The 19829-nt window shown below is 31.6% G+C and overlaps 3 protein-coding genes across 7 annotated transcripts; 2 read left to right on the forward strand and 1 right to left on the reverse strand.

Annotated features, from left to right (window-relative positions):
• Positions 1 to 766: 766 nt before the first annotated feature.
• LOC117166390 (Casein kinase Ialpha) lies at positions 767 to 7128 on the forward strand. Its single transcript, XM_033350316.2, has 6 exons — positions 767 to 1202; positions 2356 to 2465; positions 2620 to 2842; positions 2940 to 3233; positions 3333 to 3606; positions 3908 to 7128. Exons 1-6 carry the CDS (start codon positions 1071 to 1073, stop codon positions 3922 to 3924), a joined length of 1050 nt encoding a protein of 349 aa, XP_033206207.1. The 5' UTR covers positions 767 to 1070; the 3' UTR covers positions 3925 to 7128.
• Positions 6923 to 17115, reverse strand: DCTN1-p150 (dynactin subunit 1). 4 transcript variants are annotated; one of them, XM_033350304.2, is made up of 15 exons: positions 17013 to 17115; positions 16463 to 16877; positions 16226 to 16383; positions 16070 to 16102; positions 15852 to 15908; positions 15312 to 15453; positions 14816 to 14878; positions 13750 to 13887; positions 13242 to 13379; positions 12917 to 13156; positions 12105 to 12356; positions 10067 to 10183; positions 7946 to 10000; positions 7688 to 7849; positions 6923 to 7599 (listed from the first exon to the last, which is right to left on the reverse strand). In XM_033350304.2, exons 2-15 carry the CDS (start codon positions 16628 to 16630, stop codon positions 7384 to 7386), a joined length of 3939 nt encoding a protein of 1312 aa, XP_033206195.1. In that variant the 5' UTR covers positions 16631 to 16877; positions 17013 to 17115; the 3' UTR covers positions 6923 to 7383. The 4 variants fall into 4 exon arrangements, with proteins under 4 accessions (XP_033206195.1, XP_033206197.1, XP_033206198.1 ...); XM_033350306.2 differs by lacking the exons at positions 14816 to 14878; positions 17013 to 17115 and having other exon boundaries at positions 16463 to 17001; XM_033350307.2 differs by lacking the exons at positions 15852 to 15908; positions 16070 to 16102; positions 17013 to 17115 and having other exon boundaries at positions 16463 to 17001.
• Positions 17116 to 17482: 367 nt separating this feature from the next.
• On the forward strand, positions 17483 to 19577 carry NiPp1 (nuclear inhibitor of protein phosphatase 1). Of its 2 annotated transcripts, none has more exons than XM_033350315.2 (6): positions 17483 to 17778; positions 17912 to 17972; positions 18048 to 18201; positions 18423 to 18643; positions 18718 to 18921; positions 19000 to 19577. In XM_033350315.2, the coding sequence occupies exons 1-6, from the start codon at positions 17684 to 17686 to the stop codon at positions 19360 to 19362; spliced, it is 1098 nt and encodes a 365-aa protein (XP_033206206.1). In that variant the 5' UTR covers positions 17483 to 17683; the 3' UTR covers positions 19363 to 19577. The 2 variants fall into 2 exon arrangements, with proteins under 2 accessions (XP_033206206.1, XP_076480978.1); XM_076624863.1 differs by having other exon boundaries at positions 17489 to 17538.
• The last annotated feature ends 252 nt before the right edge of the window (positions 19578 to 19829 follow it).

Consider the following 19829-nt stretch of genomic DNA (forward strand, 5'->3'; position numbering starts at 1 on the left):
TATACGAATATACATCCTTAAAAAAGTAATGGTACTTTTGACCTATATTGCTCTGAAGTACATTATATGTGTGTACAACAAAAATTATAAATATTGTTAATAATATTGTTAACAATACTATATATATTTTTTACAAATTTCAAAATTCCTACTTCTATATTACCTGTTTCACAAAAAAATTATCTAAGAGTGTAATTACATACTCTTAAAAATAAGTATTACAAAAGTATGCCAATATCAAGTAGAAAGAACCAAATCTTTTTAAATCGTTTAATTTACTCGTTTTACTTGTATTATTTCTCATATAAGGTAAAATATATAAAACTATCGAAAAAAATATGAAAATATAAAATATTCTTGCTTGTTCTTTCTTAGTTTTCATTTATCTTGCCAATGAATATCTTTTTCTTTAAATGCTAAATAACTGTGACAGAAAGAAAAATGTGACTCGGGAGAAAAAGTTCCATTTTAATAACACATGTTTCGACTTATATAGACGTCACTGTAAGAGACGGTGTTCATTCGAGGAATCGCAATCAGATTGATACAGACCTGGCGAAAATCTAGTACCGCGAATTCAAGCGAGTCATTTTGCACGATTAAATTTTGAGACAGTGGTAAACTCGTAGCTGAGCCGAACGAAATTTTTCTCGTAATTAAAATAGAAAGTTTCCGGATGGTTCGATCGAAAAGATAGTGTGGTTAATTAATAGCAATTCGTTGATAAGGACTCTGACTTGAACGCCGCCCGTCGTGACGCATCGTTTCCGCAACGTCAGTTGCTCTCGTGCTTCTAGCGAAAGGGAAAATGTCGGCGTATTAGTGGGGTTTTGTTGTGCCACTAGAGAGTGACTTTTGGGCTACCTGAGCAGATTTTTATCGAAGAAAATCGTCGATCATTACGACTTTGGGAATAGTCAACATCGTCGAGTTTGCCAGTAAATGGCGTATAAGTCCTATCGGGTACGCTTAGTACTTTAAATCAGGTTCGAGTCCGACGTGAGCCAGTCGTAGAAGTCCGCCGTCGGTTCTAGCGGAGGAAGGATAGAAATAGGGAAGCCAGGAGCAATATGTCGATGCAGTTGGCAATGTCAGTAGCAAAGAATGAGTTTATCGTGGGTAGCAAATACAGGCTGTTGAGAAAGATTGGCTCGGGATCCTTTGGCGACATTTACCTCGGTATCAACATCTCTAATGGTGAGGTAAGGAGTACCGTTTCACGTGAGACGACCTGCCAGCACATCTTCCACTCCTTGTCTTACTTCTTTTCTTTTTTAATTTTTCATTCCGTTCGTAACAAGTTATTCAACTATAAATCTGTATCGTGACAGAAATTTCTCCTTATGATACTAAACGTTATTAAACTTCTTACGAAATATGTTTTTTTTATGATATTGTTATTGGTTACATGAAATATCCATTGTTTTCCCTTGGAGAATTTGCAACTTATAAACTTTCCGTTTCGGTAAAGTTATGTCTATTTAATCGACATACAGAATTACAATTTTTCAAAATTTCATGGCGTTTATTTAATTGTAAACGATCATCCAACTTTTTGCAATGTGATTGACCTCTATATGTAAAAAAGAACAGTATATTTATTGTTTATGTGTGTAAATCGTAAGACAATGTTTGTTATTAAAATACATATATCTGTAATGTTTGTCATAAATTAGATAGTACAAAGTACCAAATAAGCGTTTAAAAATTGCTCCTATATTGTTAAAATTCTTTTCTGCAGAAAATAAAGTTCACATCTAAAACCTGTTTTTATCATATTTATACTGTTTTATTCTTTGTGTTTATGCGAAATTGTTTTCAATAAATTGTATCCTATAGCATATTACATTTCCTACTTTACATAAAAGTTTTTGTTATTATATTTTTTGCTTATGAATATTGTGTGTCATCGAATTACATTTTATTTGTCAAACAATTGTTTTTGGAAATAAAAATGATACTGAATTAATTAATAAGATGTAATAGTGATTTCATTACTGATATACGACGACAAGTGTTAAATATTTAACATATAACATATAACAATTATTTTTATATTAAATACAGATTGGTTATATGTATATGTGTGCAAATTTTAATACAATATTGAAATAATAAATATAATAAAAAAATATTTAAAGAGTGCTAAATGAGAGTAATTATATATACTATGCAATAATTATATAAATAGTATGAATTTAATCGGTAATATGTGACTTATAAAAAAAAAAAACATTTTATATAAAGACATGTATAGAAGACAACATATTATAAACCTGTAATAGTTTATGTACAAATTATATTAGCTTGTTTCAATAATAAAACATAATAGGTATTAATTATGTATTATTCTAGGAAGTTGCTGTTAAGTTGGAAAGTATACGTGCTCGACATCCTCAACTCTTATATGAGTCAAAGCTATATAAAATTTTGCATGGTGGTATAGGAATACCTCATATACGTTGGTAACTATTACCTTTAACAGCTTGTTTTATTTGTCAAGAGATATCTAACATGTTATAGATATTGTTATCTAGTATGTAATTAATTTATAAAATAGACAATTAAGTTTGCTTTTTGAATAAAAATACAATTTTACTGTTTTCTTATTAAATGTAGGTATGGACAAGAACGAGAGTATAATGTACTTGTCATGGACCTCCTTGGTCCATCTCTTGAAGACCTTTTCACCTTTTGTACTAGAAGATTCACAATAAAAACAGTCTTAATGTTAGCAGATCAAATGATTGGTAGGATTGAATATGTTCATTGCAAACATTTTATTCATAGAGACATCAAACCAGATAACTTTTTAATGGGTATTGGCCGTCACTGTAATAAGGTATATTTTAACAATGTTAAATCATAACACAATCTATAATGTAGATTGTATAATAATTTTCATTGTAATATCATGATAATTGTTTCTAAACTTTTAGCTCTTTCTTATTGATTTTGGATTAGCTAAAAAATATAGAGATAGTCGTACAAGACTGCATATAATGTATCGAGAGGATAAAAATTTAACAGGCACAGCAAGGTATGCTTCGATTAATGCACATCTTGGAATAGAACAGAGCCGCCGTGATGATATGGAATCACTTGGTTATGTGCTTATGTATTTCAATCGCGGATCTCTTCCTTGGCAAGGACTTAAAGCTGCTACCAAAAAGCAGAAATATGAGAAAATAAGTGAAAAGAAAATGTCCACGCCTGTGGAAGTTTTATGTAAGGTAAGTTTAATATGTTTATGAACTTATAAATTTTCTATTAAAACTAGAATACGTTGTATTATTTAGAAAGAAACTTATTTATTTATTTTTTTTAATCAGGGATTTCCTGCTGAATTCGCGATGTATTTAAATTATACACGAGGTCTACGTTTCGAAGAAAGTCCAGATTATATGTATCTTCGCCAACTTTTCCGTATACTTTTCCGTACATTGAATCACCAATATGATTATACTTTTGATTGGACAATGTTGAAGCAAAAGAATTGTCTCCCTACTTTAACAACTGGAGGTGGTCCAGGTCAATCCGCACCAAATGCTCAGGGGCAAGGACAAGCCCAAGCTCAGCCACCAGCTCAGACCAACGCTCAACCAGGTACTTTTTGCTATATCATCAATTATACTGCATATTACATCATCTTTAGTTTCTATACATATATTAAAAAAGCAACTCCATATTATAATAGCGACATAATAATTTATACAAATATTTTCTATAACGTATAATCAACAGCATAGTGAAAATTGACTATCGTTTTTCGTTTTAATCTCTCTTATTATTACAAAATTTGATATACAAATCATTATTGGCATTAATATTCCGTTTCGCTAGTATTAATTGTCATTTGGTATATTATTCTTCATTTATATAACATACAATGTATTTTTTGTTTCAGAAAGGATAAAACTATAATTCCTTGTCATTGCATCAGTCCTATTTGCAGTTATTGAAGTGTCCACGACCAGGTACTCAACTTTGTATGAATGCCATGCAAAGAGTCAAATCAATCAATCCTCTAAGTTTGCATTAAGGAGGAGATTTATGGTTACAAGCGTATCGTACACGAGTAAAGGACAATGCCACGAGTACACGTTTGTGAATTCGCTAATTAGTGAAAACTTCAATGTATTCTCAGTGCTTAGAGTTTTGGTTGATCCACCTCTTTGTGCTTAAAATCCAAGTGAAATCAGCCAGAGGTGGCTTGTTCTTATTTTGTTATTACCTATTTAATTCACCGTTGATAATAATTGAAATAAAGGTTTTGATGCCCCGAAGACCTTTGTAAAAGATTACACGTAAAGGTGTAATGTGTGATTTAATCGAAAATCCGACAAACAATTTTCATAGAAAGAAAGAGAGGATGCGGTTTTGACTACTCTCAAGCATTCGGGGTAATTAATTGAGTACATCGTATAAAATTTTATATCTATTCTACAAATAGAAACACAAACGTGAGGACGAGTGAATGATTATGCGAGAGTATGAAGGAAATATATGTGTACTGAGAGATAAATACAGTTTGTTGCTTCCTGATTTTTGTTTTATTCTCAGTACAATATAATATAAATATAACGTGTGCAACTTCGAGAGAAATGTTAATATTTTTCTTACATAAATTATCATGTCAATGGTATCAAAGATTTTTCTTTGATACTATTGACACTGTGGTAACACTTTTTTTCTATATGAGTATATATGTATACATACATAAATATGTATATATATACACACACAACGTAGACATAAACACATACATGCGTATGTACGAGTAAGTGGAAGTATCTTTGAAGTAAATACTGGAAGTAATATTACTATTAAGGCAGCAATTTAATTTCTAGATACGTTGTATCGATCAAGAAACGAACAAATTATTAGCTACTCTGACCTAATAAACTTCACTCTTTACTCTCTTTCTTTCTGTGAGTACATTTAGTCGATCATGATAAATAAAAGGAATATTAAGCAGATTTCTCTGTATTGGAGATGGATTACAGATTGCTTTACATTTGAAGAAAAGAATATATACAAATAGTACATAAAATACTTGATGCATGGAAAGCAACTCTGTAACCAGTTCCAGCCAAAGGACTTCCTTCATATAGTTTTAATGGCAGAGACTGTGCAGTAGTATTTCCCGCGCTATTGCTTCGATATTAAGTTTATGTTACGTGACTTGCGAGATCTTTAACCGATCGGGCAGTTGGTTGTTAATATGCATAATGAAATCTCGCACACGAAGTCACGTTAAACACAGTAGAAGTTTTAAAAAAATTCGTTTCTGTCATTGAAAATTTTTGTTTACATCAACCATTCTAGTTGCGTCAATATTCACGTCTATGTTCCAAGCACTACTTCCAAAATGATATATAATCAATAATGTTAACTCATGTCCTTACTACAAAAATATTCTTAAAAAATAAAAAAAAATAATAAAAAATGTCCAGTCAACGTTAGTACGAACCAAGATACAAGGGATAATACGACTGGATCCTGTGTACCGTTATATTTTGGAAGGACAATTTGTTTGATGAAGTTTTTAGACAGTAATAAAAAGAAAAGAGATATAATCATTAAATATCTTTGAGTGAATGTATGGTTTATTATTATTATTAATATTATTTTTATTATTTTAATATTATTACTATTATGAAAAAACAAAATTGATGAATAAAAGTGTGTACTACTATGCAGCGAGAATGAATGAACGAGTAAGTTAATGAATAATTAATGATATAAGCACTTATTACTATCTGGTATGTATGTATGTATATATAGGATGTCCCGTGAGGTATTCAACAAATTTTTCCCACGTGTTCAGCAAATCATTCTGAATAAAAAAAATGTCATATACTCTATAGATCTATTTAATTTCGTTATCCATCAAAAATAATACATTGGATGAATAGTAAAAGAACAATTCAGTTGCGTTTTTTACATAGGCAATCTTCAAATCATGTATGTGATGCTAATCGTTATTTTTAATGAACTTACCACCATATTTATACTATAACAGAGTTCTTATAAAATATAATAGTTATATAACAAGATAAATAAACGAAATGTTGATTGCTATTGATAACTTGTGTACTCATAAGAGTGAATTTATACACTCTACTTAATGTTGTATGCTAATTTTAATGATACTAATATTTCTTATTTTCTATATTTTAATCGTGAAAAAAAGGGTGGTACTTCAAAAATCTTGTATATATGTTTTTAATATATATACAATATATATATATACAATAAATAAATAAATAAGTATATATATATATATGTATGTGCGTGTGCGTATGTGTGTGTGTGTGCGCGGGCGCGCGCGTGTGTATATTCTTTTCTATTAATATTATAGTAGTAAAAAAACAAGATAAAATTTGTATATGAATTTGAAATCAATATAATCTGCATCTTACAGATTGGAAATAAGGAACTGAACCATTATACTTGAAACAAAACTAAACATTTATCGGTGATTACGAAACAAAATAAACCTATAATGTGACGACCTATAATGTATATTCTTTTTATTCTTAATGACGTAGCAAATACGTAAGAAAAGTTTGTTAAATACCTCACAAGATATTCTGTATACAGATAATGCTTTATATATGTGCATACATACATACATGTGTGTATGTATAATAAAATTATGACAGTAATTAAGATATACGTTATTTCATAAATAATGAAAATCATCAACAGTTTATTGCTCCTTTTATCGCTATAAATAAAAAGTGGAACATTGTATTATAGTCTCTATTTCATTAAGTGTCAATTTTGATGGCAATACACGATTATCATTATCCAGAATGGTAGTAACATGTTGTTCAAAATGAACGATATACTTGCTCCCGAGAACTGTGTTGCGATATTCTTGTCATATGGGATATGTAAAGGATATTTATGTAAATATTTTTAAGTCATATATTTGACAAATCTCAAAAGATATTACACAGAAGCCACAGAGGCGCGTAACTTTATCATTTAAATTGTTAATAGTAATAATATTTGAGTTTATAAGGTAACAAAATGTGCTGCAGACTATCAGCTACAATGCACCGGTCATCGTGCTGTAGTCAATTCGAAAATAAATAAAAATCGCACGCTCCAAAATTATGTTATCGCTAGATTCAATCCGTTCCTTTCATCGGATATAAAAAGTCAATTATTCGTTCTTTTGTACATATAAAATAGATTAACTATGTGTATAAATATAACAGAACATCATTGGCTACCACAACTTATGCGTAAGTGACCAAAAGGCAAATACTATAAAATTAATATTTTACAAATTTATTGCACTTACCACTGCTTTTGTGGTAGCATATTTTTCCACATTAATATGTTATATTAAGAATTAACAAATGAAAATTAATAGCACAGCAAAGTATGAATTTTCCTAAGTTCCTGCGTTCCTACGTTAACAGTAAAAACTTGTTCTTGACCTTGATGAGGAATAGCGATTTCGGCAGCAAGCAATTGACTTTCATGCATTGCTGCAGTCATTTCACGATTTGGGAATACTGCGAAATTAGCTTCAGCCATTCCACCTACTGTTCTTTGTATAACTTCTTCAAGAACTTCATTCTACAAGAAAAACACAAAAGTTTTAATTTTGATTTACAAACAACTATAATACTGTATATTCATAATTTTCTACTGATTAATGACTTACGATCAATTGATCAGTTCGATCTTTTAACTCTTTCATGACTATTTCTCGTTGTAACAATTGATAAACTGGCATTGCCTTTTCTAACACTGGGCCCTCCATATCACGTGCCTTATTACGTCTTAAATCAGGAACGATAGGGAATGTCATGACTTGCTTAATATCCTGGAAAACAAGAAAAAAATGTTGATTAAAATTAAATAAATATAAAATAATATTTTTTGAATCTTTCATTTATATAATAATTGTTTTGTAAGTTACTTTAGTAAGATCATTAGTTTTTTGTTTTAATTCCTGTATTTTAGCATTAATTGATCCCTGTCTTAATGGAAGAGGAGTTATTGGATCCAAGCTTTCTAACTTTTGACGTAATATATCAGACATTAATTTCTTTCTTTGTTGGTTTTCACTGTTTAATGCTTCTTTAAGAGCAGTTATCTCTTGCATTAAGAACTTATTGTCCATTGATTGCATTCCAGATGCTGCTGTAACGCTTCCAGACATATTGTCTGCTCCAGATGCAGACATCATCGTCTTCTTTCCAACAGATTTTAATTTTTCCTTTAACTGGCCTCTCTCCATTTCCAAACTATCAATATCTGTCTGAAGGTGATCCATCGTTTCCTCAAATTCTTTTTCCTTTCGTTTCAATTGATTCATTGCTTCTTCCAATTTTCTCTTCAACTTTTCTACATTCAATTCATGTTCATGTTGTTGAGTTGCAAGTTTTTTCTCTACAACATCTTTTCTCAAAATCATTTCACATAATTCTTCTTGTTTTTCCCTAAGAGCTAATCTCGCTTCAAGTATATCACTGTCTCTTGCTTCTAATTTCCTACTAAGTATCTTAATTTCTTCAGCTTCTTTCTTTGCTGCTTGTGCTCTTACTTTGATAGGCTGTAAAGATTCACTTTCCGCATTTTGTTCTCGTTGCTGTGATAACTGTCCACTTATTGCTAATTCGTTTTCACATTCTGCCATTTTTTGTGCGAAATTGGCCGCTAACTGTTGGATACTTGATAAACTTCCTTTAATCGTAGCTACGGGTCCAACATCTTCCGTATCATAAACTTTTTCACATGCTATAGAAGCCATCTCCTTCAATTTATCTGCACCAAGTCCTGTATCTAAGTCGCCATTGGTAATAATTGCTTGCACAGCACTCTTCAGCAAAATCTGTAATGTTTTCATCATCTTCACAGCATGTTGGTAACACGTAAAAAGTTGTTCACTACAGTCTTTATCCAATCCTAAATTAGATTCTGCATTATGAATTGCAGCAGCATGATCTGTCAATACTCGTCTTCTAGCTGACTTTAGGTGTTGTTGAATTACTTCACACGTTGTCTCCGCATGCTGACAAAGGAGGCCTAAATCACCACTGTCTCCCTGAATCAAAGTTTTGATTGCCGCAGCATCAGTCATAATAGCTTCACAAGAACTGTCCAACATCCTCGTACCATTAACTACCAAACGAGCTTGGTTGATGGTTTCTCCAAATAACACAGAAAACATAGTACAAAAATATCCACAACATTTCTCGATAGCATCCATTGGTAGATTCTCGTCTAATTGATCTTTTTTAGCTAGTTCTATCAAGGAATCCAAAGATTTTTCCTGCGCTGCCATTTCTGGATAAACTGCTCCAGCCTTAAGTAACATTTCAGGACTACATACATTTAATGCAGATTCAAAACAACCAAGGAACGTTTGTAATGCATACATGTATGAACAAAGACGTGATCTGAAGGTATATTGTGCTACCGAATGACCCTTTAAGATAGCTGTTCTATCTACTTTATCCAATGATCTATATTTTTCTCGTACTTGTGACATAAGTATCTCGGTTTTTTGTATCATCCTTGGTATAAGTAAAAGTGTTAGAATAGCATCGTGATCACCGCCACGTGCTAGGAATGCAGGAGACATGAAAGATAATAAATATTTCACATGATTTCGAGCTTCTTCGGCTTCCAATCGTCGTAACTCAAGATCAACAGCTTTTGTTTGAGCACGGGTTTCAGCAAAGGTTTTTTGGAAATCTAAAATTTCTGCTAATTGTTGTTCTGCGCCCCCCATTCCAAATTTAGAGGTTTCAGTTGATTGCACACGTTGTTGTAATTGCAAACATTGATCTTGTAATTGATGAGTGAGTTCGCGGAACTTTGTAATTGTAAGTTCACGGTCCGTTAATGTTTCCAAAGCCGCATCTCGATGTCGATAAGCATCGCGCGCTGCTCCAAGCGCTAAATCCAATTCTTCTCGCAATTCTAGTTCTAATTCTTTCGATGATTCAGCAAGTTGATCAGACATATCCTAAACAAACGGATAATTATTTAAGCAGCAATTTTTTGAATAATGTTTAGAAAAGACTTTACGTACTTGTAAGGCTTCCAAATCTGCAACGGCTTCTTCCAATTCTGCAACTTTCTCTTCTAATGCCATCTTTTTCTCACCAAGTACTTCAACCATTTCTTCAGCACCTAATGCTGCATCAACCTATTTGATGAAGGAACAAATTTATATATATGCTGAGTTATCATTAAGGTTAGGGGCGTGTAACGAATCTTCACTCGAATTAGCCATCGTTATTATACAATAGAGATAATGTTTATTGGTACAAGTATGATTATTACAGAATTCAACAAGTAATCGCGGTGATTGGATACTCGAGATACTAATATGACAGTGATCTTAGCTTCGATAGCGAATCCACGGTCAACAGGGTAGCAAATGTGCTTTCTTCCAAAGTTTAAGAAGTACTCGACTTACTTGTCCACAGTACAAGTATTACTCAATTAACTCTTTGTTAAAACGTAGAGTATTCACTGATCGTAAAGATGCTGCGTAACTCACTGATGAGATCGTACGTGAATGACTTTCTGTCACAATGATGCTGCAGAGGAAAACTATGATGGGGTGTGTCCGAGGATACGAGATCATCGGATTCGTCGAGGAAAGCCTTCGTTCAGGAAGTAAGAGAAATGGACGTTGCTGTTAATTGGTTAATTTCTATGTTGGTGGTTGAAGAAGGATGCTAACCGCCCTTGAGAGAAAGTTGCTAGCGGGAGAAAAGTTGTTCGTGAGAAAAGCAGATTTCCCGTATCTTCCCGTAGTAGGTGATAGATTTAGGGACTGTTAGGACAAAGACTATTTGTCCGTTTGAAGAATCTTAGCTAACTAAATCCTAAGATTTATAGCGGGCCCTTAGGCTAGCTGGAAATATACTATGAAGATGTATCGACATCTGGCAATTATCTTATTCGAAGGATAGGGTCTTCGTGTGGCGAGCCATGGGACAGAAATCGTTGGAAAGTTTACTGTCGAGTGCCGCTACATCTATTTTTCAAGGAGAGCTATACAATTACTCCATACCTCTGTTAGGTACAACGTTCATCCCGTGACCGCGGCTACGTTTAGTGACTAGTTGTGTCACTTCGAGGCCAAACTCATTGTCACAAATCTCGGGCAAACATAATCGAATTAAATCATAAACAATTACTTAAGTACAGCTATGATAAAAAGTCTAGACTAAAGTATTGGGGATTTTCCTTAGAATTTCAAAGAAAAGGCCCCGATGTCCTTTCATCTCCGACATATATATTGTGGTATCGGGGAAAAACCGTTAGGAAAATCCTGATGAACTACAGGTGGAAAACAGTAGAAGTTCTGACAAGCCGGGAAGGATAGGAAATTAATTAACCCTTTGCGGACGGGACGGTTCAAAGTCAACCGTACCGTGGGACCGAGCTGTTGTCGCGATAGTCATTTAAAATTGCCATGCACATTTCTGCTTAGGCGCACTTTTCGTTCATGGATGTTAAATTCTAGACATATGTACATGCACAGATTCTCCACAGGATAAATAAAATGATACACATATAAGTCTTCAAGTCAGTTCTATCAATTGTTTTCGCCAAACGCATATATGAGTTCCTCAGCCAAATTGATGGCTTACGCAGAACGCATATATGCGGCGGTAATTCGCAAAGGGTTAAAACAGGTGTACTTGACCATCTTGGGTCATCCACATCTGTGGAACACATGTGCGTCAGGTATAAAAAAGATGTCTTGGTGGGGAGAGTGATCAGTAGTCAATAGATGTAGTTGGAGTTACGAGTAAGCCGCGAGTAGCTGCGGGTTGTTGAATCGTTATGGGTTGTTGAGTCGTTGTGAGTTGTCGAGTCGTTGTGAATTGTCGAGTTGTTGTAAGTTGTTAGTTGTAAATTGTAAGTTGAGTAGTTAAACAAATTTAGTTGCCCTAGTTGTATCACATTACTACGTCAAGTTTAAATTAAATAGTTATACGTCTGTTTCAATCACAATAAATAAATCTATATAATAAATAAAGATCATTATAATTCTCGCCATTATAATATTAATAAAAAATTACCCATTAACAATTATTAATATTTCTTACTTGTTCTTGTAAATCTGCTATCTGATGTTCCATTTCCTCTACTCGTGTAGACAATTTTTCCTTTGTGCGACCTAGTTCTAATATTTCTGACTTCTTTTGATCTAAATCTTTCTGAAGTTTTTGGAATTCGTGCTTCTCATGCGCAGAGAGATCTCGCATTCTAACAAGAGTCTCTCGTAGTCGATTGTTTTGTTGTTCTAATTGTTTTATTTCGTAACTTGACACACCACCAGCAGAACCCCCTCCTGCAGCCTACAATAATTATACAGCCATCTATATATTAATAATCTGTATAAAAAATAAGGATGGGGTAAGAATCGGACGATTAAATCTAGGTATAGATAGTGTAAGATAGGATAAGCTAGTTTCTGTAGAGATAAGGAAATACAGAATGAGAACTATTGTGTAGAAAACAGAGCTTAATACCAGAGGTAAACCAATGAAACATTACAATGCTAATGTCCGAATACACTGTTACAGTAAAATCTACCCGGAAGTTCGTTCATAGGAAAATCCTTCATTTAAATCCTTCTTCTAGTCGTTTTTTTTGGCACTTAGTTATACGCCCCTCTTCAATGCTCGGGGGTTGCGCGATTTTTGATGAGCCTTGCCAACATCATACGAGCGATAGCGGGGCACATGGTTAGGTCTTACCTCTCCTTGGTTGGATAACTCTCGCTGCGTCGTGTGGGTACCAAATATTGGAACAGCTGACTTTCCTCAAATGTCGCTGGCGACTAATAGCCCATCGTAAATCATACACACACACACACAATACAAATCATAACTAGATGAACTATGAAATACTTTACCCTTTCAGATACTTCTGTTCGTAATATTTCCAGATCTAGTGTTTGTTCTTCAAGTTTTTCTTTCAATTGCTCTAATTCAATTTGTAATGTTTCAGCCTTTTCTTCAGCCATTTCTTTATCTAATGTTGCCATTTCTACGGTTTCTGCAAGATCTGCCATTTCTTCTTGGAATTGTTCTCTAGCTGCATGTGCTTCTCTCGCTTCTTGACGCGCACGTTGTAGCTCTCTTTGAAGACTAGCCTTTTATCATAGAAATAAATAAAAAAATGTTAAAGTTAATGAAAACTATGAAACTTCATTAATCTAATTCAAAAGCTTCCATTACTTGGCTTTCCATAACTTTCGTTTTGAATTCAATAAGTTGTTCAAGTTGAAGCTTTGTTTTTTCAAAGTCTTTCATTCTTTCTTTGTCTTGCATTCTTTTCACCCGTAAAGTTTCTACTTTTTCAGTAAGATCACGAACCTATAATAACATATATAAAACACATTATTTTGTATTTGTTCTGTATATCAATAAACAAATATTGAAATATTTTATTTCAGACTGTGAAAATATCTTGGTAATAACCAAGCAGAATTTCAGATAAAGTCAAAATCTAACTTGCTGAGAAATGGCTTTAACCATTCTCAATCTTTAAGTTGATTATTCAATGATAGGAAACAAATTGGTGGTGGTGACTAAGGGAACATTCATTTAAGTCCATTCAACAGTTAAGCAACAGAAGTTGAAAGAAATTTATGGAGGCTAGAAAATCTGTTTAAAAAAGCTGCAGTGTCTTTAAGAAATAAATATAATTTGAAAAAATAAAACCAATTTTATTAATATTATTTACCTGAGATTTCAGATTTTCATTTTCCTGTTGAAGTTGCAAATGTGATAATTTTTCTTCTACTACATTTGCAGCTGCTGCAGAACCTGCCATTACTTGACCAGGTACAAACTGTGGTTTCAGAGTCTCTACAAAACCTGTCTAAATTGCAAAGAAATTATAAATGAAACTATATTTTAACATTGGGTGTTTTTTTTATTATCGCGTTGGAAACACATATTTTACTAAAGAGTTGCATTAGTTTGAGGTAACCTTCGAAATGCTTTATTTTAATTAATTTATTTATAAATGATATAATTATAAATGTAATTTTCTATTGACGGTAATGAAAAAAACACCCTATATTTCCTATACAAAACATTATGTTTCAGAAAAATGTTGTTTCTGTATGTACATTCAGTAGAATTAGTCTATTTCAAAGTGATTAATGATATTAATTGTGACAAGAGACACCAACAAGCTACACCAAATATTCTATTAGTTCTAACAAGTGTAGGAAATTCAGTCAATGAGTTGAATTGTGTTATATGACACTGCAGTTGACAATAGGCATAATATTAACTAAGTCATCTATCATGTCCTAATCATTTATAAATATCAACTGCATTTATATCAGGGATGTAAGGCTCTTGGTAAACGATGATTAAATAAAAAGAAAGAAACAGGATGTTCCAAGTATGGATCACAAATTTATACCGCAATGCTGTTAAATTCCTATTCATAGAAAGATTGTTATCATTACCTCATTAATATAATGCTAAGGGGAATTCAGTATCTAATTGTTAAAAAGAAAAATGACAATTGTACATTTGAATACCCCTTCTCATGAGAAATTTTAGACTAAGCATCACAGAACTCAATTAACAAAGCAGATCCTTAATGGAACAGTGAAAATAGTGAAGGATAAATCAGTTCCACAATCCATTAAGAAGAAGTAAACCCATCAAAGTGCAGTGATGCTAATTTGAAGTCATGTGTTACAATGCTTATGATCAACAAACAACTAGTATGAGAAGGTTTAAGGTCAGATGAGAAAATTTAGATATTACAATTAATGAGTATTAATTACATTATTGTGATCATCTTGGGCCTTTGGCTTTTTGCCGGGAGGCGAGCTCGTGCTAGGGGACTTCTGAAACACGTACGTGCATTCCCATATGAATCATTCTGTGCCAACGGAATTATTTAACATGTGCTCAAAGTTTAAAGTTCACTACTCTGTGTTATTAGCTTATCTGACATTATAAACATTTCTCTGTAGTTTTTTATTTAATACCGAGTCACAGAATACGATTCTTTGAATATGATAGTAACAAACATATAAGTTACTTCAAATTTTCAAAGATTTAAACGTAGCAAAGCCAATCTTTTATCACATTTTTTGAGAATTTATCACATATAGAGGTATATTCATATTTTATGGAAAACTTCATCTCATGTATTCATGCCTTGTTGAATCCTCAGAATAATTCATTCACTGTGTTCACATAAATAACTGATATATCAACTTATTAAAATTAACTATATAGAAATAATAAAAGCATGACCAGAACAACAAACAATACCTCGATGAATGAAGCTCCTTTAGATGTTGGAACTGGTATAAGTGATTCTCCTCCATCTTTACGTTCATGCTGTGATCCAGACAAACTTTCTGTACTTGGAGCACTTAAAAGTGTCCTACTACCAGCCAATGAAAGTCTTGAACTGTAAAAAACACAATGTTAGTATCTCTTTAGTAAATATAATTTAAGTTCTGACAATATTTACGATATTAAAGCCATATTCCCTTGCAATTACAACACAATTTAGATGCACATCATCAATTACAAATACATTAAATTATTTGATAGCATAGTTTTAAAATACTTTATTGATATGTAAAGTGCTATAATATTTTTCCAAAAGTAAAAAATTATATATCAATTGCAATTTTTTATTCATATTCTTATTTATATCCTACATACATTTGCTATAATGAGAAAAGCTTACAAATGTATAAAAAGTGAATAACAGATATAATTCTTAGCTGCTTATATATATAAAAGCATTTAAGGAGGATATTAAGGCAAATTTTTCAGAGATCAATCTTTATAAATTCTTACCCAGATAGTTTCTCAGATTGCTGCCTAGTATGGGCAGGAGAAGTTTTTCTCCGTACTCTTTTATGACCAGCATATGAATTTTAAGAATTTATTAATTATACTTGTCTCAAAGTACCTATTTTTTATTATTTCTTATATCAAAAATTGTACAATAAGATCTGCCAATTTATATCTTATATATTAAAAATTATGATTTATCATTCAATGTAATAACTTACGCAGTAGGTTCATTCCTTCGACGTGTACTTATGCTAGCATAAAAATTATGATAAGATAAGCTAATGGCATTGTCACATGTAATACGCAACATTATCTCAATAAAAAAAAGAAATGCGACATCTGAAAAAATTTAAGGTAAAAAAAAACCACATTACCTATTCAATCGACTTCTAGCACGTGCCGCACTGGTCTCGTCTGGTGTAGTAGCACTACTACCTGCTGAAGATGGACTAGCAGGTTCAGTTCTATTGCCTGCTTCATCCAACAAAATAAGTTGTGACTGCCGTACAAACATTCCATGATTTTCAGCACACTAGTACAATAAAAATGTGTACAATGTAATTATGTGATTGCTATATTTTATATATACAGACAAATATAAAATAACCTACTTTAAAATAACATTGCCCTTTGATAGTTCCATTGTTCTTTCCTTTTGGTTCATCAAGTATGACTCCAATCCATTTTCCTGAAGCGAAACTTGGATGACCAATATAAGCAATTATTCCTTGACAGTCTTTGCCAGGAACTTCGACACGCTGTCCGACTTTATACGACATTTCAGCCGTGGAAGATTATTACATCTAGTTTCATACAGTTCATTTATTGTAACAGGATATCTTTTATCTCTCGTTCAACTGTTCAGCTTGTCAATTATATATTTGAATTTCGTTACAAGCAGTTCAAACGACATAAATTCTCAATCACACTGACACATACGTTGCTCTACTAACTATAAAATTATTCGGCCACTTATGTCAGTCAGCTTCTGCCAGCTTCTTTAGACCGCTTCTATCTTATGTGCTGCTATAATTAAAGAATTTGAATTTTCATTTCTAAACTAAATAATGCTTATTGTATCTTCAAATTTTACTATTCTACTAAAATCTAAAGTATTAAGATTCTGATTTAGTTATTCAAAATGTCATCATTGATTCTTACTTGATTCATCTTCTAATGAATACCACCACAATATCACTATAATAATTTCTGTTACTATTCAGCTAGATTTATTTTAAATATATTAAAAAATTAAAAAGTACATATTTTTCACCATTTCGTTTTTCTTATCATTCTAATCAATAGTATATTGCTTAATTTCCTTTAAAATATTTTCAACAAAAAAATATATGATTTATAAATCTGAGAATCCAAAATGAGAACACTACTCGTATGTATGCAAAAGAATATTAGGATAGTATCAAAATAAAAAATTTATTTTCTTATCATTTTCTCTGCTTTGTATTACAATTTTATTGTTTTAAATATGAAATAAAACAGATAGAATTAGTTATTATGACACGAACATATGTTAAAGTGTACATCAAAATTTCTTTAAAATTTTCATTGATATACCCGGGGCACTAAGTTACTTAATTACGTCTTTGAATGATATATATGCCTATATGTATATGGCATCAAAATAATACCTTATGTTAAAGTTGATAAAAAATAACTTTCTTTCAGGGTGCGTATATGTATGTGCCTACTATTTATATTCTTTTAAGAAATATCCATAATATATGGAATGGAAACGGAAGCAGTTATGAAGAATTATCATAAAATTTCATTAAGGTTTTTTTAATATGACGTTCTGCTATCGCTGACATCGAATGTGTTTTTCTGCCCGGTTAATTTCATGTCCATTTAATAACAAAGCAAATTATTTCAAAGTGGTGATGGCTAATCATTACGAAGTACCCAATTGGTACGTTTGGAAAATTTTTATCAGACTGTTCCAAATAGTTACTTAACCATTTTAGATACAATATTACTATCTAATATTATAGTATATTTATAGCATAAAAAATATTACCTTACACATAGATTATGCTTTTCAGGGCTGGGAAGCCACCAGTTGGATTACATTTAGATGTACTGAAGAATGACAAATTAATTCAAGTAAGGGAATTATATATTACGCCTAAAGATTTAGGTCTTTTTTAGAGATATATCAGAAATATTATTTTGTTTCAGAAATTAATGGTTGATGAGAAAAAATGTTACTTATTTGGCCGTAATCAACAATTAAATGACTTTTGTATAGATCACGCTTCTTGTTCTCGTGTTCATGCTGCTCTTGTTTATCACAAACATTTAAATCGTGCATTTCTTGTTGACTTGGGTAGCAGTAAGTATTATATCATTATTTTTAATTTATAACATTTTAATTCATAACTAACGTGTTATATTTTATTATACACATTGATTTTTAATTATAAGAAACAGAATCTAATTAAGCAATATGAAATGAACATTTTTAATGATTTAAATAAATATAAAACTCTTTGTTTTTGAACAAAACATTAAGATTTAAGTTATAAATATTATAAATTTTGACTGATTTCTCAGCACATGGAACTTTTATTGGTAATCTTCGTTTGGAACAACATAAACCCACACAATTACCAATTGATAGTACATTTCATTTTGGAGCTTCTACACGGTATTATATTATTAGAGAAAGACCTCAAACTGGCACAAGACCAATTATAGAGGAATTAGAGAAACTATCAGAAGATACAGATGCTGGTGGTTTATTAGGTTTACCTGAAACAGAAACAGAACTTGATGTATGCCTCAAGTAATATTTATATTTAAATTATATTATTAAGATATAGTTTAATAACTATATTGTTAATTACAGAATTTAACGGAATTTAACACTGCACATAATAGACGTATATCTATGCTAGGAATAACAGACGATGAAATTCATAAACCAACTAGAAAACGAAAGAAAAAAGGAATTACGTTCAATGATGATGAAGAAGTAATAAATCCAGAAGATGTTGATCCATCAGTCGGAAGATTTCGTAATCTTGTACAAACGACAGTTGTTCCCAGTAAAGTAAGGGTTATTCCAAATCAACATTATATATATATATTTATATATGTTTTATAAATTTATTATTCATTGATATTTTAGAGAATGCGTATGGAAGGAGGTTTAATATCCTTATCAGAGGATCACAATCCTTTAAAGCATCTTCAACCTACAACAACTACACCTCAACTCTATCAAGATTTGCCACCAGAACAGTTTACTCCATCGTCGTTGTCTCTTAATCCATTTTCTAGTGCACTATCTTCATTATCATCTCGACTTGGTATTGCATTACCAAATCCAGCTCCTGAGGTAGAGATGACACCCAATCAAATACAAACAGAAACACCACATGTAGCAGAAATACCAGGACCTACTGATACACGAACGATGGAACCAAAAAAGAAAAAATATGCCAAAGAAGCTTGGCCTGGGAAGAAACCTATTCCAACACTTTTGGTGTAATAATTAAGTTAAGGAGTCTATTTTTATCAGATAGTTTTATTATTTGAGATTTAGGTATTAAGTTATATAAGAATCTATGCATAAATTGTTCGTATAAAGGTTCAGGAAGATATTTGGTTAATAGTCAATATCATTATTAAATTCAATTTAACCATAACTATAAAACTGTATTTTACATAGCAATTTATTCTAATATATATCTTTTTCATCCTTCATTAATCAATTACAATTTTTTATCTTCTTTGTAAAAATCAAAATTGTAATTAAAATTTCCTGTAAGATAAACAAACATAAATAAATAGAGATTACTTTAGCATTAAGAGAAATATAAATATAATAATGATAAGAAAGTTTTTTTGTGATATAGTACATTATCACTAAAAAAAGTTATTTTCGTTAATTATATCCGGTAAAGTTACTACATTTACTTATGAATGTTGTATATATAAGATATATTCTTTACAAGT

Source organism: Bombus vancouverensis, chromosome 15, assembly GCF_051014615.1.
Source record: "Bombus vancouverensis nearcticus chromosome 15, iyBomVanc1_principal, whole genome shotgun sequence".
In the NCBI taxonomy this organism is placed as follows: Eukaryota; Metazoa; Arthropoda; class Insecta; order Hymenoptera; family Apidae; genus Bombus; species Bombus vancouverensis.

What these genes read in the sequence shown, in the direction of transcription:
- LOC117166390 (XM_033350316.2), top strand. Translation starts at nt 1,071, where the DNA reads ATGTCGATGCAGTTGGCAATGTCAGTAGCAAAGAATGAGTTTATCGTG. An exon ending in TCAACATCTCTAATGGTGAG is followed by an intron (nt 1,203 to 2,355) that starts GTAAGGAGTACC and finishes GTATTATTCTAG; the next exon opens with GAAGTTGCTGTTAAGTTGGA. An exon ending in CTGTGGAAGTTTTATGTAAG is followed by an intron (nt 3,234 to 3,332) that starts GTAAGTTTAATA and finishes TTTTTTAATCAG; the next exon opens with GGATTTCCTGCTGAATTCGC.
- DCTN1-p150 (XM_033350304.2), bottom strand. Translation starts at nt 16,630, where the DNA reads ATGTCGTATAAAGTCGGACAGCGTGTCGAAGTTCCTGGCAAAGACTGT. An exon ending in CAATCTGAGAAACTATCTGG is followed by an intron (nt 15,454 to 15,851) that starts GTAAGAATTTAT and finishes TGTTTTTTACAG; the next exon opens with TTCAAGACTTTCATTGGCTG. An exon ending in CGAAAGTTATGGAAAGCCAA is followed by an intron (nt 13,157 to 13,241) that starts GTAATGGAAGCT and finishes CTATGATAAAAG; the next exon opens with GCTAGTCTTCAAAGAGAGCT.
- NiPp1 (XM_033350315.2), top strand. Translation starts at nt 17,684, where the DNA reads ATGTGTTTTTCTGCCCGGTTAATTTCATGTCCATTTAATAACAAAGCA. An exon ending in CATTACGAAGTACCCAATTG is followed by an intron (nt 17,779 to 17,911) that starts GTACGTTTGGAA and finishes TATGCTTTTCAG; the next exon opens with GGCTGGGAAGCCACCAGTTG. An exon ending in TCTTGTTGACTTGGGTAGCA is followed by an intron (nt 18,202 to 18,422) that starts GTAAGTATTATA and finishes CTGATTTCTCAG; the next exon opens with CACATGGAACTTTTATTGGT.